Below are 18,008 nucleotides of genomic sequence, written 5' to 3' on the forward strand. Positions count from 1 at the left end.
GATGGCATGGAGATGACCGGCATCGCACGAGCTTCCGATCGGTACCAACCTTGGCCGGTGGAGTGGCTGGAAACGGAAACGGAAACGGCATGCGGGTCGGGTTTGCAGGTTCGATTTGACCCAATTCTTTTTGCTACAAGGATGACATAGAGATGACCGGCGTCGCACGATCTTTCGATTGGTACCAACCTTGGCTGGTGGAGTGGTCGGAAATGAAAACGGAATCCGGGTTGGGTTTACGAGTTCGGGTCAATCCAATTCTTTTCCTTGTCAATTATTTAATCTCAAAATTATAAAGAGTGGGGTATTGTGATATAGGTATAATATAGAATAAAAATTTATAAATAATAAATAACACAAGGTGCTAACTAAAATATTTATATGAATGTAGTAAAAATTAACTTAATATTTATAAAGTAAAGCTTAAATAAAAATGAATGAAGGGAGTTAAATGAAAATTTATAATAACACAGTCATAAAAAATAAAAGAAGTGGCACGGTACTACTGTGATACCGTAGCCGGATCCATAAAAATAATACAAGTCCCATCGCCTGTTAAAATTTTTAAAAATTTTTGAATGGAGTGTAAGTTACTAACTTAGCAATTGATAAATTATAAAAATAAAAACAAAATATCAGGGAAAAAAATCCAAATACGTCGGCGTTTCACCAAAAAAAATTTTCCCCTCTTTTAAAGCAAAATCCCTAACGCCCAAACAGATCTTCTCTCAGAGCTGAAGCTCAAAAAAGAATGGCGAACCGTACGGACCCAGCAGCGAAGAGCATACGAGGAACGAACCCGCAAAATCTAGTGGAAAAGATCGTACGGTCGAAGATTTACCAAAACACCTACTGGAAAGAACAATGTTTCGGATTAACGGCGGAGACGTTGGTGGACAAAGCCATGGAACTCGACCACCTCGGCGGAACCTTCGGTGGAAACCGTAAGCCGACGCCGTTTATGTGCCTAGTCATGAAAATGCTCCAGATCCAGCCCGAGAAAGATATCGTCGTTGAATTCATCAAAAATGACGATTACAAGTAAGTAAACCCTAAATCAAAACCGCAAGTTTATCTTATTTTCTCGGTTTGTTTGTTTGTTTGTTTGTTTTTAGGGTTTTTGTTAATTAATTAATTTATTTTTTTCAATTGCAGATATGTCCGTGTTCTGGGTGCATTTTACTTGCGGCTTACGGGGACTGATATTGATATTTATCGTTACCTGGAGCCCTTGTATAATGATTATCGGAAATTGAGGCAAAAATCTGGTGATGGGAGATTTATTTTGACGCATGTGGATGAAGTGATTGATGAACTTTTGACAAAAGATTATTCGTGTGACATTGCCTTGCCTCGCATTAAGAAAAGGTAATTTTTTTTAGATGTTGATTTATTCGCAAGTTGCTAGTATTGTTCTTTTGTCTGTTATGATTGTATCGGTATTGGTTGAATATGCATTAGAAGTTTTGGTGATTGCTGCATTGGAATCTGTTATAAGAAATGTTATATGTTGTGTGTTGGATAACAGATGGTATTTAACGGAAATTTGGGAAGATTTTGGTAAAGATTATTTTAGGATTTTCTTTTTAATAAAATTTCTCTTATGATTTGCTTGTTTTCTGTTTCTTATCCTGTAGATGGAATCTTGAGACTGTTGGTGCTCTGGAACCTAGAAAAAGTGTTTTAGAAGATGATTTTGAAGAAGAAGAAGAGAAAGAGGAGAATGATCAGCTAGATGATGGATTAGAAGACGGCGCCTATGAAAGGGTTGGCACTTGTTTCCTGCTGCATGATCTTCTTTCCACTGCTTTCATTATATAAAAATTCCTTTTTCTGACATGTTCTTTTATGTTAACAGGATTACCACCACGGGCGAAGTCCAACAAGGGAAAGAGATAGAGATAGAAGGCGTGACAGTTACAGATACAGGTACGAACTATTGATCTCCTTCTGCTTTCTTTGTTTCTTCTCAACATGTCATATGGAATTATATTTTTTTTTTAATTTTAATTTTCTTGTTTATCATTTGCCTCTGGCAGAATGTTTTATTATCTTGTAGATTTTCTACTACGAAGTTGATATGTGTGATCATTCTAAGTTATTGCTGAAAAGTAAAATTTTTCAGTCATCAATTAGAAGTCTTAAGTCTGATGAAGATGACCTTGAGACACAATGCCATGACATCACATACGTTTATGCATTCTTATTATATATTCTTGCAGGAGAAGAGAAAAAAGACTTGTTGAAAATTAACTTAGTCTTCTGAAAAAATGACACTAAAGAATGAAGATAAATGTGCTGTATACCGCAACTATTATTATTACTACTTTTTTGGGGTTAAAAACTCAGCACCTTCTGTGGGTTGTTTTAAACTTAGTGGCATGTGATGAGGAACTATTTGATAGACCAACATGAACCAACAGGTTTGGTGGATTGCTTCAGAATTAAGTTTTAAGGTGTCCGGTAAATTAGTCTCTTGCTAAACCCAGGAGCTTCTTGTGTTGCTAGTTTGTTGGTGGAAGCTGTTATATGGAATTTTAGTATCTTGGCATATGTAAATAGCGCATCAAACCATTATGTTTTCACATTGGCATTTAACGCCATGGTGGATTAAAACAGCTTCCTATAGTAATATCATATGATCCTGCCAGGTTTCTCTGTACTGACAGTGTACAGTGAGAAGTATGATGGATCAAACAATATTATTGCTTGTTATTTATTATCTGTTGCTGTTTGACTTTTGAATTTTTGTTACATACCATTTTTGGTGAATGGAGTGACAACCGTTTGCCTTTGTGACAGCATGGCATAATGTCAGATGGAACATAGGTTTATGAATGCCTCAAATATTTTGCTAGATGGAAGTTCAGGGTCATTTGTGTTTTCTTTTCTCAGGGATCGGGACTATGATAGAGATTATGACAGGGACCGAGGACGTGGTCGAGAAAGAGATAGAGATAGAGACAGAGACAGGGACAGGGAAAGAGACAGGGATAGGAACCGCTATCGCTTGCGGGACGATAGGGAGTATGGTCGTGAAAGGGATCGAGATAGAGAGAGGGAAGGAAGGGATCGAGAGAGGCGAGATAGGGATCGTGGGAGGCGGAGAAGCCGTTCAAGGAGCAGAAGCAGGAGTAGGGATCGCAAGAGACATGCTCGCAGTAGCATGAGTCCTAGAAGAGATAGGGATGAACCGGAGGATGTGGGCACCCGAGCAGAGCCAAAGAAGAAGAAAGAGAAGAAGGAAAAGAAGGATGATGGAACAGACCACCCAGATCCAGAAATTGCTGAAGCTAACAGGATCCGAGCATCACTTGGGTTGAAACCATTGAAGCTATAATCACGAAATTGAGGATGATGTGTTTTGTTATCTTGGCTCTTCAGCAGCTTTGGCTGTCAGAACTGCATGTATACATTAGAAAGTGTATATTGAGGATTTGTGTTGTACTTTTTTGCTCCTATCTTAATGAACTGTGTTGAATCCATATTCAGCTATATGCTTTACGGTATCAAATCTTATTGACGCTCATTTGAAATTATATTGGAGTTGGGTTCAAATGGAAAGCAGACAAACACAACCCATTGGCAGGAAAACTTGGTGAGAGTTTTTAATTTTCGTGGCTCTCCTACATTGCAACAGCATTTCAAAGCTATAACATTTCAAACACCTAATAAAACCAAAAGAAACCCAAGAGATGAAAAGGGAAAGTTATTTTTGCGTAATTATGGAATGTTTTCTGGTAACAAAATGCCATCTTTATCATACTTCAGGGTGCCTGACTGATGCAGTGGCCTGCATTTCTCTCCCATTAGGATCCTCTTCTTGCATAGCACCTCATCTGCTCTCTGTTCCCTTTTTCCCTCTTCTTCAAACAGCCCAATCAGATTCTTTCTCATAGACCTATCCCTGTTCAACTTCTGGCGGGAGGTCAGTATTCTTGCTGGAACCCTCGCCAATTCAGGTGACCTTTCCAGTTTCCCGGACACAAAATCAGTTGCTGCAACCCCCTTTGCACTACTTAAACTTCTTCTAGAGTTGCCTCTACACAGAGAAAATCGATCCTTCTTTCTGTTGAAGAGACTTTTCGAAGGCAGTTGCTCTCCATTATCAAGTCTCTTTTTCTTTCCTCCCTCTTGAAACACCAAAATGTTCTTCATCTTCGGCAATGCCACATCTGCAACATCTTTAGGTTGCTTACCTTCACCATTACCACCCCTTTCACTGCCTTTGCTCACACTCTCAACTGATCCCACATCACCAAATCCAACCTTTCCCCCATTGCTGAAAGCCTTACTATTTTTGCCGGCTCTCGAAGAGCAAGTCTCTTCTCTTTTCTTGTGACTAAAAACCTTGCTGAAAATCAAACCAACTTTCTTTGCGAAAAGCTTTTCCGGTGCATTACCACGGTTCTTCGTGCTGTCATTGCACTGATCACTGCTTCTTTTCCGTATGCTCTTCCCCAAAGCCTTAGGAATCTTGATTCTTATCTTTGGCTGAGCAATTGAAATACTAAAGAAGTATGCCAATGGAGATTTTGGTGCATTGCATGGATCAACAAGAACCCGACAAGCCTTATCAGCAGCTGCATTTTCACGACTTTGTTCTTCAACTGTATTCATTTTTTGCAGTGAATTTGCCATTGTTGCTAACTTCCAATGCAAAGCTCTCTAACCAATTCAAATATTGATCAAATGGAGACATGTACGTGGGTTAAGAAGTTGCATTTTTTATGGGATTTTGCATCTTTGATTTTCCATAATTCTCTCTTAATACGTGATCAATTTTACTTTAAACTGGGTTTAAATTTGAGGGCTAATTAGTAATTAGAAGCTTGAAGATAGAATAATGCTTGTCAAATTAAAATTTGAAATGTCACTAACGGAATTTCTTTCTCAACACTATCCCAGCATTTACTTTTTGTCACGTACGTATCACCTCCTCATTGTGAAGTCTTAAAAATCTTTTACATTAAAATGGCTTAATTTTGCTAATTTTCACCATTGAGATTGTGAACAAAGTCTAAACCATGAAGTATGTTACATAAGAACTAGCATTGTTGCATTTCATTTTGTTTATTATCCCACGTTAATTTATTTATTTTCTTAATTATTTTAGAAAAATAAATTGCCATAATAGTGATAAAAAAATGGGTTATTATCGTTTCACTGCTTCAAAAATTGAAAAATACCAAATGACTACAAGAAATATTATCCCCTATCATTTTCTTACTATATCTTTACAAAAATATCATTTTACTACTTTTCGTTAGTTGACTAACAAAATATCAATTTTACCCTTCGTGATAAAAAAAAATACTTGAAGCTTATTTACAAAATCAGTGCTTCCACATTTATTTGATCATCCAAATTTTATTTCCAACATTAGGATATAAGAATGGAATCATTAATAAGATAAATTTGTAATCCATATTAGGGGTGGGCATCAGTTCGATTTCAGGATAAATTTTTGGTTTCGGTTCGGTTCGGGTCCTAAATTCAAAAAATCCGTTTGGTTTTTAGAGAAAATAAAAACCGAACTGGAATCGATAGTTCGGTTCGGTTCGGTTTCAGTTCAACTTTAGCTTTTCGGTTCGGTTTCGGTTTTTCGGTAACGGTTCACTTAACGGGTCGAATTAACAAATCGGTTTTTCGGTTTATCTTAACTTGCACATAAGGCCTCTATAATCAATGTATAATCAACAAAAAAATAATTTATAAATTTGTATAAGCAAAAAAAAAATTGCAAAAGTTTGGACTAAACGGAATAATTTTTAGAATCATTGTCACTTTTTTAATATCAAAACTTTTGGCTCAAAACGTTAATAAAATAAAATAAGTTTGTGTGCCATAATATAACTTATCAAAAACCTAGGGATTCGAATGTTATCTTGACTAAAAGTCAAGGACCCTTTTGAAAAATTTGCAAAATATGTTAGGCCATGAAAGAATTTCTATATGCAAATATTTTCTAAATATTGTCATACTAAAATTTTATAAAAGAGAGGGACCCAAATGATATTATCGGTTCGGTTCGGATTTTTAAAAGTTTGATCCAAAAACCGAATCGAATAAAAAAAAAAACTAAATCGAATTTTGATATTCAATTTTTTGAAATAAAAAAACTGAATCGAAACCGAAAAAACGAACCGAATCGAATTTTTTTCGGTTTTGGTTCGGTTTTGCCCACCCCTAATCCATATATCATAATTCCAGCAAAAAGAATTATGTTGGTATTTTGTATCCATTTTTATAAATGAATTACAAATTTATCTTATTAATGATTCCATTTTTATATCTTAATGTTGGAAATGAAACTTGGATGATCGAATAAATGTAAAAGAGTTAATTTTGTAAATAAGTTTCAAGTATTTTTTTTTTTATCATGAAAGGTAAAATTGATATTTTGTTAGTCAACTAACCGGTCAACTAACGGTTATAACGGAAAAGTAGTAAAATTATATTTTTGTAAAGATATAGTAGGAAAATGATAGGAGACAATATTTGTTATAGTCATTTGATATTTTTCAATTTTTGAAGTAGTAAAATGATAATAACCCTAAAAAAATTATAAACAAATAATGAGTGTCTAGGTAAATGAACCATCAAATATCAAGAAAATACTTATTATTTCACGTTATTAACTTATTATTAAATATTATAAAATAATCAACTTAAATAAACATGAAATTACGGTGTACAAAAATCTAAATAATAAAACGAGAAATTGAATTTTAAACAATTTATTATATTAAATTATTAATATGAATTGTTTTTTCCCACATAAAAAGAGAAATGGGCCAAAAAATTATAATTTTAAACCCAATATATCCATTGGGCCTATTCCTAACCGAAAACGAAATCCGAAAATCAGACGAAGCAATTTTACAAATCTGTAAAACCCTAGACTTGCTTTTTTATCTTCTACAAAGAAGTGCAAGCAGCCACGCTCATCTCTCTCTCTCTGCAGGTGGGTCTCTCTCAGTGTCTCTGCAGGTGGGTCTCTCTCGCTATGGTTTCCTCTCTCTGTCTATAGTCGCAGCTCTGTCGTGTATTTTTTTTGGTTAAATAAAGGATCATAAATTTACGTTTTCTTAAAAAAAAATTTTTTTTTTTGAACCATTACGTTTTTGCGATTGTTTTATCGACGTAATTTGAAGAGTTCTTAACACTAGAGCTTTTTAGATCTGGGTTTCGTTCATTATTAATGTAAAGTTTGATTTTTTTTTCTATTCATCGTACTGCGAGTAAATTGGCGAGTTGTGTGTTAGATTTAGCGCTGCGGGTTTTTAGAAGATTTAAATTGATTGAATAGAAGATCGTTTTACCTTTTTATATTATATTTCTCTGGAGAATTAGGTTTTGCTTCTCAAGTTGCATTGTGGTCTGCTGATGGCAAATATCTTTTTTGGTTTAATTATTATTTTGCTTTGTCTGTAATATTGCTTAGGTTTCGATTGAGACATTTAGATTTCTCTGTTGGTTGGGCTGCAAAATTTAGATCACTTATGTCGACTTATGCCAAACCTGAGGCAGCATTGAATCAAGCTGAAGGTCAGATCTTCAAATTTATTACTGTTTTGTATCTTTTGTCCCTTAATTGGTGGAATTATGTATATGTTTGTGCAATTTTTTTTTATCTGTTTTGTGGTATGTTTTGGTGCAGCATTGATCAATGTTGGACAGAAGCAAGATGCCTTACAAGTTCTCCATGATTTGATAACTTCTAAAAGACACCGGGCATGGCAAAAGATACTTGAGAAGATAATGTTCAAGTATGTTGAGCTTTGCGTTGACATGCGAAGAGGCAAGTTTGCAAAGGATGGTTTAATTCAATATCGAATTGTTTGTCAACAAGTGAACGTGACTTCCTTGGAGGAGGTCATCAAGCACTTCATGCATCTGTCCACTGAGAAGGCAGAGCAGGCTCGTAGTCAGGCACAAGCTCTAGAAGAAGCTCTTGATGTTGATGACCTTGAAGCAGATAAAAGGCCAGAAGATCTAATGCTTAGTTATGTAAGTGGGGAGAAGGGAAAGGATAGGTCTGATCGTGAACTTGTTACACCTTGGTTCAAGTTTTTGTGGGAGACTTATAGAACAGTGCTTGAAATATTGCGGAACAACTCAAAGTTGGAGGCACTATATGCGGTATTTTCTGCTTGAACTTGAATTTTGTTTTAGTAAAAAATTAGAAATTAATCAATCTACTTGGTAAATTAGAGAAGAGAAGGAAGTCTAAATGCTTTTGATGTTGTGTAGATGACTGCACACCGTGCCTTCCAATTCTGCAAGCAATACAAGCGCACAACTGAATTTCGCAGGCTTTGTGAAATTATCCGGAACCATTTGTTGAACCTTAACAAGTACAGAGATCAAAGGGATCGTCCTGACCTTTCTTCCCCTGAGAGTTTGCAACTCTATCTGGACACCAGATTTGAGCAGCTGAAGGTTGCTACTGACCTTCAGCTCTGGCAGGTCTGTATGATTTATTTTTCAATGTTTTTTATCGTATGGCTGGAAATTGTCCATCTGTCTTTTTTAATGGACGAAATTGTTCATGTGTATTTTTAATGGACATCTCACTTTTTTTTTCCATCACGTTCTCATTTGTTCTCTGCAGGAAGCGTTTTATTCTGTTGAAGATATACATGGTTTGATGTGCATGGTTAAGAAAACTCCAAAGCCGTCACTGCTAGTTGTTTATTATGCGAAGCTAACAGAGATATTCTGGATATCATCAAGCCATCTTTATCATGCTTATGCATGGTTCAAGCTTTTTACGCTCCAGAAAACATACAATAAGAATTTAAGCCTAAAAGATTTGCAGCTAATAGCATCATCTGTTGTTTTGGCTGCACTTCTAGTGGTTCCTTATGACCGCAGTCGCAGTGCATCTCATTTGGAGCTTGAAAACGAGAAGGATCGGAACTTGAGGATGGCTAATCTTATAGGATTTGAGCTTGATCCTAAATTTGATAGTAGAGAAGCGGTAATCTGATCCATTCAATTTAGCTTCATGCTATTTTTTTATTTAAGCAGCTTTTGTCTGATGATTCCCATTTCTTGCAGCTTTCAAGATCCTCCCTTCTCTCAGAATTGGTAAGTTCAAAGTGATCAGTTTTTATGTGTTTCTATTTACACATACTTGATCTATATGTTCACTTCACTTCCTAGAACTCCATGCCCTTAAAAGCGGGTAAGAGAGATACAAGTTCTGCCATGCTTAAAAGAAGTCAAAGAAAAGTTATACCTCGTTTGCTATGTTTGAACATTTCTTTGTATGCATATTAGTTTCTGACTTCTGTTTAAATTGGTTGTCTTTTTCATTAGGTGTCCAAAGGTGTTATGAGCTGTGCAACTCAGGAAGTGAAAGACCTTTACAATCTTTTAGAGCATGAATTTCTTCCTCTAGATCTTGCCTCAAAGGTGCAGCCTTTGTTGGCCAAAATCTCAAAGTATGGTGGTAAACTTGCTTCAGCTTCTTCTGTACCGGAAGTGCAACTTTCCCGTTATATTCCTGCTCTTGAAAAGCTTGTTACCCTAAGGGTGCTTCAACAGGTAACTCATTCTATGGTTTATTTTCAAAGTATGTGCATTCTTTTCCTTGTTTTTGGTCATTAACACTTTATGCTTTTCAATTTCTCTTCTTTTCCAGGTGTCGGAGGTGTATCAGATGATGAGAATTGAGAGCTTATCTCAGATGATTCCTTTCTTTGATTTTGCTGTCGTGGAGAAAATTTCTGTTGAAGCTGTGAAACATAATTTCATAGCTATGAAAATTGACCATATGAGAGGTGTTGTAGTTTTTTGTAATTTGGTAAGTCTTGTGCATATACTGTTGGATGACTTGATTACCTATAATATTGTTTTGATCTATAATTTGATTTTGTTATTGTGCGACTGTTTCAGGGCCTTGAATCTGATGGTCTAAGGGATCACCTGACTATTTTTGCTCAGTCTTTAAATAAAGTGCGGGCCTTGATATATCCTCCTGCAAATAAGGCATCAAAGCTAGGTGAAATGTTGGCTGGTTTAGGGGAGATTGTAGATAAGGAACATAAGAGGCTTCTTGCGCGGAAATCAATCATTGAGAAAAGGAAGGAAGAGCATGAACGCCAACTTATTGAAATGGTATTACCATCTAAACTGCATTGATGGCTTGCATTTTTTATTTTTTAATTGTTGGCTTACAATCATGGAATTTAAGTAATTACTTTTTTCGCTTTCAAGGAACGTGAAGAAGAGTCTAGGAGGCTAAAGCAACAGAAGATAACAGAGGAGGCTGAGCAGAAGAGGCTTGCTGCTGAATTTGAGCATAGGAAAAATCAAAGGATCCTCAGAGAAATAGAGGAGCGTGAACTTGAAGAAGCGCAAGCACTGCTTGAAGAAGCTGAGAAGCGCAATAAAAAGAAGGGAGGCAAAAAGCCAATCTTAGAGGGGGTGAGTTAAAATTTGGTTACACGGTATCTTATTTGTATAAGATGGGCAATTTTGACCATTGCATTTTCATTACTATTATTAAATGCAGGAAAAAGTGACAAAACAAACTTTGATGGAGCGAGCCCTGACCGAGCAGCTGAGGGAGAGGCAAGAGATGGAGAAAAAGTTACAAAAACTAGCCAAGACAATGGATTATTTGGAAAGAGCAAAAAGAGAAGAGGCTGCCCCCTTGATTGATGCTGCTTTCCAACAACGGTTGGAGGAGGAGAAGGTGCTTCATGAACGTGAACAACAGGTATGTATTTGTTTCGTCGTTAACATTTGATAAATATGCCTATTGTTCAAGCTTTTCCTTTCAATTTTTTCACAGTATTTTAAATGATGATGTCATTTTCTGTGATAATGTGCTTCTCTTCAACTGAGCGTGTCTCTGTGTTTGATATACGTAATTGTTGCCCTTTAAGAGGAAGTCTCAATTTTGTTTTCTGGCTTTGCAGCTAGAGGTTGAGTTGAGCCGGCAGCGACATGATGGAGACCTGAGGGAAAAGTATAGGCTTTCAAGGATGTTGGACAACAAGGTGTGTACCCTGAATGGAGAGTTCTATTGTTATAAGATATAATTTGTCTTTTGCCTGTCCATACAACTCCTTTGGACTGTTGGCTGGCTTGTTGACATGAAATGGATAGTCAAAGTTGCTGAGATCTGTTATTTCTCAGAACACATTCCAGGAAAGAGTGCTGAACCGTCGAAGAGTTGAGGTCGACAGGCGCAAAGTGGAGAGGGAGGAAAGAATCAGCCTAATTATTAAGGCCCGAAAACAGGAGAGGGAGGCTAAGAGAAAGAAGATATTCTACGTTAGGACCGAAGAAGAGAAAATAAAAAGGCTGCGTGAGGAGGAAGAAGCTCGTAAGCGTGAAGGTATACATATAAATTGATATTTTCTTACAAATCAATTATATTCTTTTGTTCCTCAAGCGTTATATGAGAGAGTTGGAGTGAGATTCCTCTTGTATCTTGAATTCTGAATAGCTCATTTTCTTTGCTCAAAAATAAGCCCCGTAATATATTTTCCCTGGCTCCATGATGAAAAGTTAACAAATAACATTAAGCATAGTAATTATGTCCCTCCAGTATTTCTTGAATTTTTATTTTTATTTTGTATATTTTCTTTTTACTTTTTGGTTTATTTTGCTTATGTTGTTCTGGAACATGCAGAGGCTGAGAAACGAAAGAAGGAAGAAGCTGAACGCCAGGCAAAATTGGATGAGCTTGCTGAAAAACAGAGGCAAAGAGAGCGAGAGCTTGATGAAAAAGAACGACTCAGAAAAGAAGCTATCTTGGGGAGGTCATCTGATGGGGCTTCTAAACCTTTCGAGCCTCCTGTTCGTACATCAGAGCCTGGATCTGCTGCTCCTGCTGCAGCTGCAGCCGCAGCTGCACCAACCTCTGGAAAATACATCCCCAGGCACCTGCGTGCGAAAATGGAAGGTGCAGGTGTAGGTGGGCAATCAGCACCTCCTCAATCTGAGGAGCGGTGGGCTGGCGGTACCAGACCAGAACAATGGGGGCCCAGCAGGCGGACTGACGGTTCCAGTCAGGCTCCACCTGAAGCTGATCGCTGGGGCAGGCCAGATGATCGCTCAGGCCCACCCAGTGATAGGTGGCGTCCTGGTGGGGGCTCAAGGTCATCCTCCACTTGGTCGTCATCCAGACCACCACGTTGACCTCTCCACTTTGATCAAGGATTGCTTCTGGCTGATGCTTAAATTGGGATATCTTGATTTTATGCTGAAATGTCGATGGGTTTTTGTTGATACGAGCTCAAGAGGAAACTTGGGACTTGCTAGAGTTATTTGTTATTCACTTTTTTTTTTCCATTTTTTTTTTTAAATTTTTGGCTTTGTATGGGAAAACCCGAGGATATTTATTGTAGTCCGAAGCAAGCAACTCGAAGATTTTTGACACTCAAAACTTGGTACAGTTGAATTGGCAATGTTTTGCATCAAAAAGCAAGTGAGCTGAGAGCAAATTTTCCTCGGTAGTTCAGAGTGTCTTAGACTCAGTTGTCTGTATGCCAATAAAGTTTTATTGATTTCCTAGCCAACCGTCGAGGGTTGACAAAATGCAAATAGCAGCCAATTTGTTTGTTTTAATCGGTTGGGTAGATTTTTTGGGACATTATTTTTTTAGTCAGGTTCGTGTTCATTATTAATTACCAGGCGTTTTGATCTCATAGTGACTGCCTTTTTCTAATTCGTAAGATGAATATTATGTTTATTAAGGTGAAATTACATTTAAGTATTGGCAAATGATATGTTTTGCATCGTATATACTATAGGTAAATACTGTTCAAAGATATATATTTATTTAATTAATTCCGCACGTTAATCTGACCATTACATTCAGGAGACACAAAAGTATACACGATTTTAAACAGACAATATTCTTCGGTCTAGTAGACAAGAGTTCATCAAAACTGCTCTCGCATTTTTTTTTTTTTATTATTATTATAAAAAAGTTCAATAATTTGAAGTCCCACCACCATAACCAAATCAATTATTTCCCTAATTTTTCCTCTGTTGTGTATTTTCAACCTTGACAGTGCTTTGAAGCCTCAAAATCAAATCATTGGTTAGAATAAAAAAACAGATTTAGGCCTGCCAAAAAACTATAACAGTAATGTTGATATGGCATCCATTAACTCATTGAGGAAGGTTTAAGGAGTCAATTATTTAACTTGCTCAGCCATTTCCATTCAACGACTCCGAGGTATTGTGCACTGCTAATCGTCAAACCTTACACTGTAAAATTTAGAGGCAAAACGTTTCATTGAGTTTCATCGCACTCGTGTATTATGGGTGCGCTTGGGATTGAGATGCTGTTACAGTTACGTGAAAAAAAAAACTATAATTATAAAAAAAAAGTTAGTAATATATAATAAATATAAATTTTAAATAATAATTTTAATAAATTTATTAAAAATATAATAAAATTTTTATTATACAAGTAAAAAATCATATCAACATAGCTTCCAAAGTACAACAGTTAGTGTTTACTAAATATTTTAATACGGTAGCTTTTAAGTTACAGCTGCCCAATATCAATCTCAAACGCAACTTCTGTGAAAATAAATCTAGTAGATTTTATTTCATCAAATAAAGAACTGTTACAAATAATGAGGAAGTTAGTAGATTTCATGTAGATAGGGAACAATGTAAAATTTCTTATTGTGTCTGATTTATCTAGAATGATACGTACCCATATTTTTCGACCGCGCTGTACATTTCGTGTCATTGCTCAGCGCCCCGCTTCCATTTGTCTAGAGCTAGATGTGAATTTAATTTCCAATTTCTGTTTATTTTTTAAATGATTGCTAAATACATTATTTCTTTTCGGTGCAATATTGAATTATTAATTTATAGCCCAAGAAACAGGTCGGATCTTTTCAGATCTGTATCCCGCCAAAATTCACAAACGGGTCAGCCCATGAACCAAATCCCAAATCTCTAAACCCTTCTTCTCCCCTTGCTTGCGGCCTCTTCTTACCGTCTCTCACACACACACAAATCGCAATTAACAAAGTGAAATTTCTTGACAATGAGTTCACTCGCTGCTAGATTCGCTAATTTGCTGCGAGTTCCTGCTTCTTCTTCATCACACTCCACCTCGCTAGGTGTCTCTCTCTTTTCCTCTTTATTATATACAATTTTATTCTTTTTATGATGCATGGGTGAATGGTTTTGTGGAAATATTTGTTGATATAAATTGATGGTTATGTAATTCTTGTACAGGGTTTTTCTGGGTTTTGGTAAAAATCTCATTTTGATCACTTTTTTAATGGATGTTTAATATATGTGCAATTTGTTCTTTGAGTCAAGAGGGCAATTCTTTTTAACCGGGATTTACTTATTGGTTTAGTAAAAATAATATCATTTTGAATATTATCTGAAAAAAGTTTGCGCATTGTGATACATTTTCTTTTTCCAGATAAACTGTAAATGAATGTGTCCAGTGAATTGCTTATTTGCTTTTGGTCTTATATGTGGATAGCCGAGAGAAAGGTGGGTGGTTGTGATGATTTTGTGTTACGTTTGTAGTGCTTGGCGTGCAAAGGAGCTCAAAGATGTGGTACTCGAGTGGGTCATTTGATGGCAAAAATGATGATCAGAATATGGATGAGGTGGATGATGTGTTTGATGATTTTGTTGTTGAAAAGCAGGAGTTACAGCCTCAAGGTGTTGATCCTAGAAGGGGTTGGGGATTTCGTGGTGTGCATAAGGTATTTGACGTTGAAATTTTACTTAGAAACAGTTAGCTTCTTTTTGGATATTCCCCGGATTGTGTCTTGTATAGCACTGGATAGGACCAATGTTTTGATATCACACATGGCCATTGTCGGAAACTCGTTAGAACTAATGATTGTGTGGGTTGATTATTGGGTAGTGTGATTTAGTGATGAATTTTTATATTTCCCGTGATAATCTGCATTACAAAATAAGGAACTTGTAGATTCTTAGCATTTTCTTGCCCTGCTGCACTGTTTTAGAATTTATTTCTGCAGTATTTGTTTCTGAATTTAGGAAACAAAAGATTCTGTTGAATTTATTTCAACCTTTTAGCTGTTAGTTTTGTTGAATCTGAGGCTCTCCTGATTTGGAAACTAGTAGAGGGAAAAAAAAAAAAACTTATCTTTAGTTTTCATTGCAATTTTAAAGTGTTGATTATTATATTACATTGTCAAGGTGTTTTTTTTTTCCTCCAAATGAAAATTTAACCTGTCATAATTTTTTTCAGGCAATTATTTGTGGAAAAGTTAAAGACACCCCCGTGCAGAAGATCCTAAGGAATGGCAAAACTGTAACCATCTTTTCAGTTGGAACAGGGGGTCTGTTTGACCAAAGAATTGTAGGGTCGAAAGACTTGCCGAAACCTGTTCAGTGGCATAGAATTGCTGTGCATAACGAAATACTCGGGTCTTATGCCGTCAAACAACTTGTCAAAAAGTATATGCATCCACTTTATAAGAAAACTAATTGTATCATTGAGAAGTTAAAAAGAATTTTCCTCATACTGTTTTGATCTAACAAAGTGAAGCTTTGACACAGCTCTTCAGTTTATGTTGAGGGTGACATTGAAATTAGAGTTTATAATGACAGCATTAATGGTGAAGTAAAGAATATCCCAGAGATATGCATTCGTCGTGATGGTAATTCCTACTATTAACTGTTTCTTCTCTCTCATTTTCCATTTTATTAAATAATAATAATAATAATAATTATTATTATTATTATTATTATTGTTATTATTTATTTATTATTATTTTTTTGTTGGTTTTCTGCGGTGGCATATTGGGCGTTGTACTGTTTGGATTCACCTGGTAATGTAACGTGCATATGATTTCTGCAATTTTCCATGTTAGTTAAGAGAAGCCAAACTTTGCAATGTCTCAACCCACCTTAAATCAACTAAGACTGAGTCTCAAACTAGTTTGGTCCACTAAATGAATCTCAGACCATCAAATTAGGAACTTTGATGGTGTATTTTGTGAATGAGGACTGCAGGAGGCCGGAATAGTCGGCAACCTAAATATTGAATGCAATGTGCCAATGGCAGTTTCCTTGAATATCTGATTAAATACCTTTAATGCACTTTCTTCTTGCCCATCTAGTGCAGGGTCCATATGAAGGGTAGATGGGTGTAATAAAGGGAAGTGTGGGTTGGGGGTGGGGAGGGTATGGAGTGACATTCTTGTTATGCTTATGATTCATTTTTCAGATTACCAAGTAAGGTAATATTCTTATTCAACAATAGGACAGTACATTGTATATTTCCTTCATGGCTGTACATGCCCATTGCAGGGACACTTCGCCTTGTAAAGTCTGGGGAAAGCATCAGCAAAATATCCTTTGATGATTTGCGTAAGTTATCTTCTCTTGTCAATTTGTGCAAAAGTTTGCTTGGCCTACCAGTATGGTATTGCCATTCTTAATTATGACAATTTGATTGGGGTTAATGATTCTTCAATATTTCATATTACATCCCAATTTATCAGGTCTCAGTGAGTGATAGTTTAAACTTTTGAACAACGCACCTTTTGTTTTATTGGCAGGAGAGGGATTGCTTTAGCTGAAAGTCAATAGACACGTTGCGGAAATCTTATTCATTTGTAAGTGGGAGAAGCTGAAACCTAACTTTTGTAAGAAACAGATATTGTAACTAGCCTGGAGAAAATGATCCTTTGATGGTTTTATAGTTTTTGTTATGACCTGGTCTTTTAGTCTGTCTTTTCCTCTCTCTATGGATATGACTATTTCTGCCCGTGAATATGATTATTTCTGAATCTCTCTCTCTCACGCTCTCTCTTTAATGGTGATTTGATATGATATTTAAGGTCACATGATATAGTATGTTTGATACTCAAATATTTTTTTGCAGAATATACTCTGCAATTAATAGCTCCATTTATTTTCCCCGTATAGGACAATGTGATTGTCTTGCTTTGTGCACCGTGAGTGGTGATACACATGAAGGTCTTGGGTATAATATTAGAGTATTAGTGGGTTCGAATGAAAGTTAGGATTGATAACCGTTAATTGCCATCTTGAATCATATGTCACTGGTATGAATTTTCATTGTTTCTTGTTGAACGAACAATTTTGTTAGGTTTTCTCAGATGTATAGTGTGGAAGCATTCATTTGATTGATGCTATGATGTTATTTAACTATAAACTGTTCTCTCTCAATTTATGAATGGGTACATGTCATTATTGATTCTTCAGCACAAGTTCAACTGCTTCATTGGCATTTTCAGCCCTGCTTTTCTAGTAAAAAGAAAGAAGAGTTTGAAGTCCTTATTTTCTCTTCTTCTTTTCCTTTTATTCTTTTTTGTAATAACTCATAGCTTATTATCCTGTTTTAGTAATATCAGTATCATAAAATCATACCAGGAATATGTGTAATCTTAATTGCCCCTAGATGAGAAATATTTAGGTTTCAACCTGCAGTTGATGTTTTTGGTATTCTATTCCAAATGGAGTGCTACACAATGCCGAGTACGATGATGCATATGATGGCATGGCATGCCAGACATGCCTGGGTCGACTTTTGTACGAAAATTTTTGGGAAATAATTAGCCTCATTTGGAAAATACTGAACACTATGTTAGATTTTTGCCATTATTTTGTGATGGAGAAATCCAGATTTAAGTCGCCATTTATTTAAATCTCCTTTCACAACTTTGAAAGCATTTATAAATTATAACTTGGTTTTTTAAACGGCTTTTGTTATCTTACGTGATCATGTAAGATGCATTATTCTTTTACATCCATTGGATGAAAATTCAACGGTTATGAAAATATACGATAATAAAATTATTATTATTTCCACAATCGTTGGATTTTCATCAAACGGCTGTGAAAAAATCATGTATCTTATATGATTATGTAAGATAACAATCTCTGGCCCAGACATATTACACTTTAACATACTAAAATTTGGAGCTGTTTTTTCCATTTTGAATAATTTTTTTTCTTAATGATCTGTTGAATGGTATCGTGATCATACAGCTAAA

The 18,008-nt window shown here is 35.9% G+C and overlaps 3 protein-coding genes across 4 annotated transcripts; all 3 read left to right on the forward strand.

Moving 5' to 3' along the window:
- Positions 1-698: 698 nt before the first annotated feature.
- On the forward strand, positions 699-3,485 carry LOC18042433 (pre-mRNA-splicing factor 38). Its single transcript, XM_006433422.2, has 5 exons — positions 699-1,041; positions 1,156-1,368; positions 1,638-1,767; positions 1,859-1,929; positions 2,896-3,485. Exons 1-5 carry the CDS (start codon positions 752-754, stop codon positions 3,338-3,340), a joined length of 1,149 nt encoding a protein of 382 aa, XP_006433485.1. The 5' UTR covers positions 699-751; the 3' UTR covers positions 3,341-3,485.
- A 3,380-nt stretch (positions 3,486-6,865) lies between these two features.
- Positions 6,866-12,530, forward strand: LOC18042435 (eukaryotic translation initiation factor 3 subunit A). 2 transcript variants are annotated; one of them, XM_024183322.1, is made up of 14 exons: positions 6,866-6,993; positions 7,448-7,551; positions 7,664-8,145; positions 8,257-8,472; positions 8,618-8,986; positions 9,067-9,096; positions 9,328-9,555; positions 9,653-9,814; positions 9,907-10,128; positions 10,228-10,437; positions 10,526-10,732; positions 10,935-11,015; positions 11,155-11,356; positions 11,654-12,530. In XM_024183322.1, the coding sequence occupies exons 2-14, from the start codon at positions 7,506-7,508 to the stop codon at positions 12,160-12,162; spliced, it is 2,964 nt and encodes a 987-aa protein (XP_024039090.1). In that variant the 5' UTR covers positions 6,866-6,993; positions 7,448-7,505; the 3' UTR covers positions 12,163-12,530. The 2 variants fall into 2 exon arrangements, with proteins under 2 accessions (XP_024039090.1, XP_024039091.1); XM_024183323.1 differs by having other exon boundaries at positions 6,871-6,967.
- Positions 12,531-13,835: 1,305 nt separating this feature from the next.
- LOC18042436 (single-stranded DNA-binding protein, mitochondrial) lies at positions 13,836-16,774 on the forward strand. Its single transcript, XM_006433425.2, has 6 exons — positions 13,836-14,111; positions 14,536-14,717; positions 15,233-15,441; positions 15,544-15,644; positions 16,297-16,356; positions 16,548-16,774. Exons 1-6 carry the CDS (start codon positions 14,036-14,038, stop codon positions 16,562-16,564), a joined length of 645 nt encoding a protein of 214 aa, XP_006433488.1. The 5' UTR covers positions 13,836-14,035; the 3' UTR covers positions 16,565-16,774.
- Positions 16,775-18,008: the final 1,234 nt, after the last annotated feature.

Source organism: Citrus clementina, unplaced genomic scaffold, assembly GCF_000493195.1.
Source record: "Citrus clementina cultivar Clemenules unplaced genomic scaffold, Citrus_clementina_v1.0 scaffold_5, whole genome shotgun sequence".
NCBI lineage: Eukaryota > Viridiplantae > Streptophyta > Magnoliopsida > Sapindales > Rutaceae > Citrus > Citrus x clementina.

Coding starts and splice junctions, on each gene's coding strand:
- LOC18042433 (XM_006433422.2), top strand. CDS start 752: ATGGCGAACCGTACGGACCCAGCAGCGAAGAGCATACGAGGAACGAAC. Junction 1,768..1,858: donor AAGACGGCGCCTATGAAAGG/GTTGGCACTTGT, acceptor TTATGTTAACAG/GATTACCACCACGGGCGAAG. Junction 1,930..2,895: donor CGTGACAGTTACAGATACAG/GTACGAACTATT, acceptor TTCTTTTCTCAG/GGATCGGGACTATGATAGAG.
- LOC18042435 (XM_024183322.1), top strand. CDS start 7,506: ATGTCGACTTATGCCAAACCTGAGGCAGCATTGAATCAAGCTGAAG. Junction 8,146..8,256: donor AGTTGGAGGCACTATATGCG/GTATTTTCTGCT, acceptor GATGTTGTGTAG/ATGACTGCACACCGTGCCTT. Junction 11,357..11,653: donor AGAAGCTCGTAAGCGTGAAG/GTATACATATAA, acceptor TGGAACATGCAG/AGGCTGAGAAACGAAAGAAG.
- LOC18042436 (XM_006433425.2), top strand. CDS start 14,036: ATGAGTTCACTCGCTGCTAGATTCGCTAATTTGCTGCGAGTTCCTGCT. Junction 14,718..15,232: donor GATTTCGTGGTGTGCATAAG/GTATTTGACGTT, acceptor AATTTTTTTCAG/GCAATTATTTGTGGAAAAGT. Junction 15,442..15,543: donor GTCAAACAACTTGTCAAAAA/GTATATGCATCC, acceptor GCTTTGACACAG/CTCTTCAGTTTATGTTGAGG.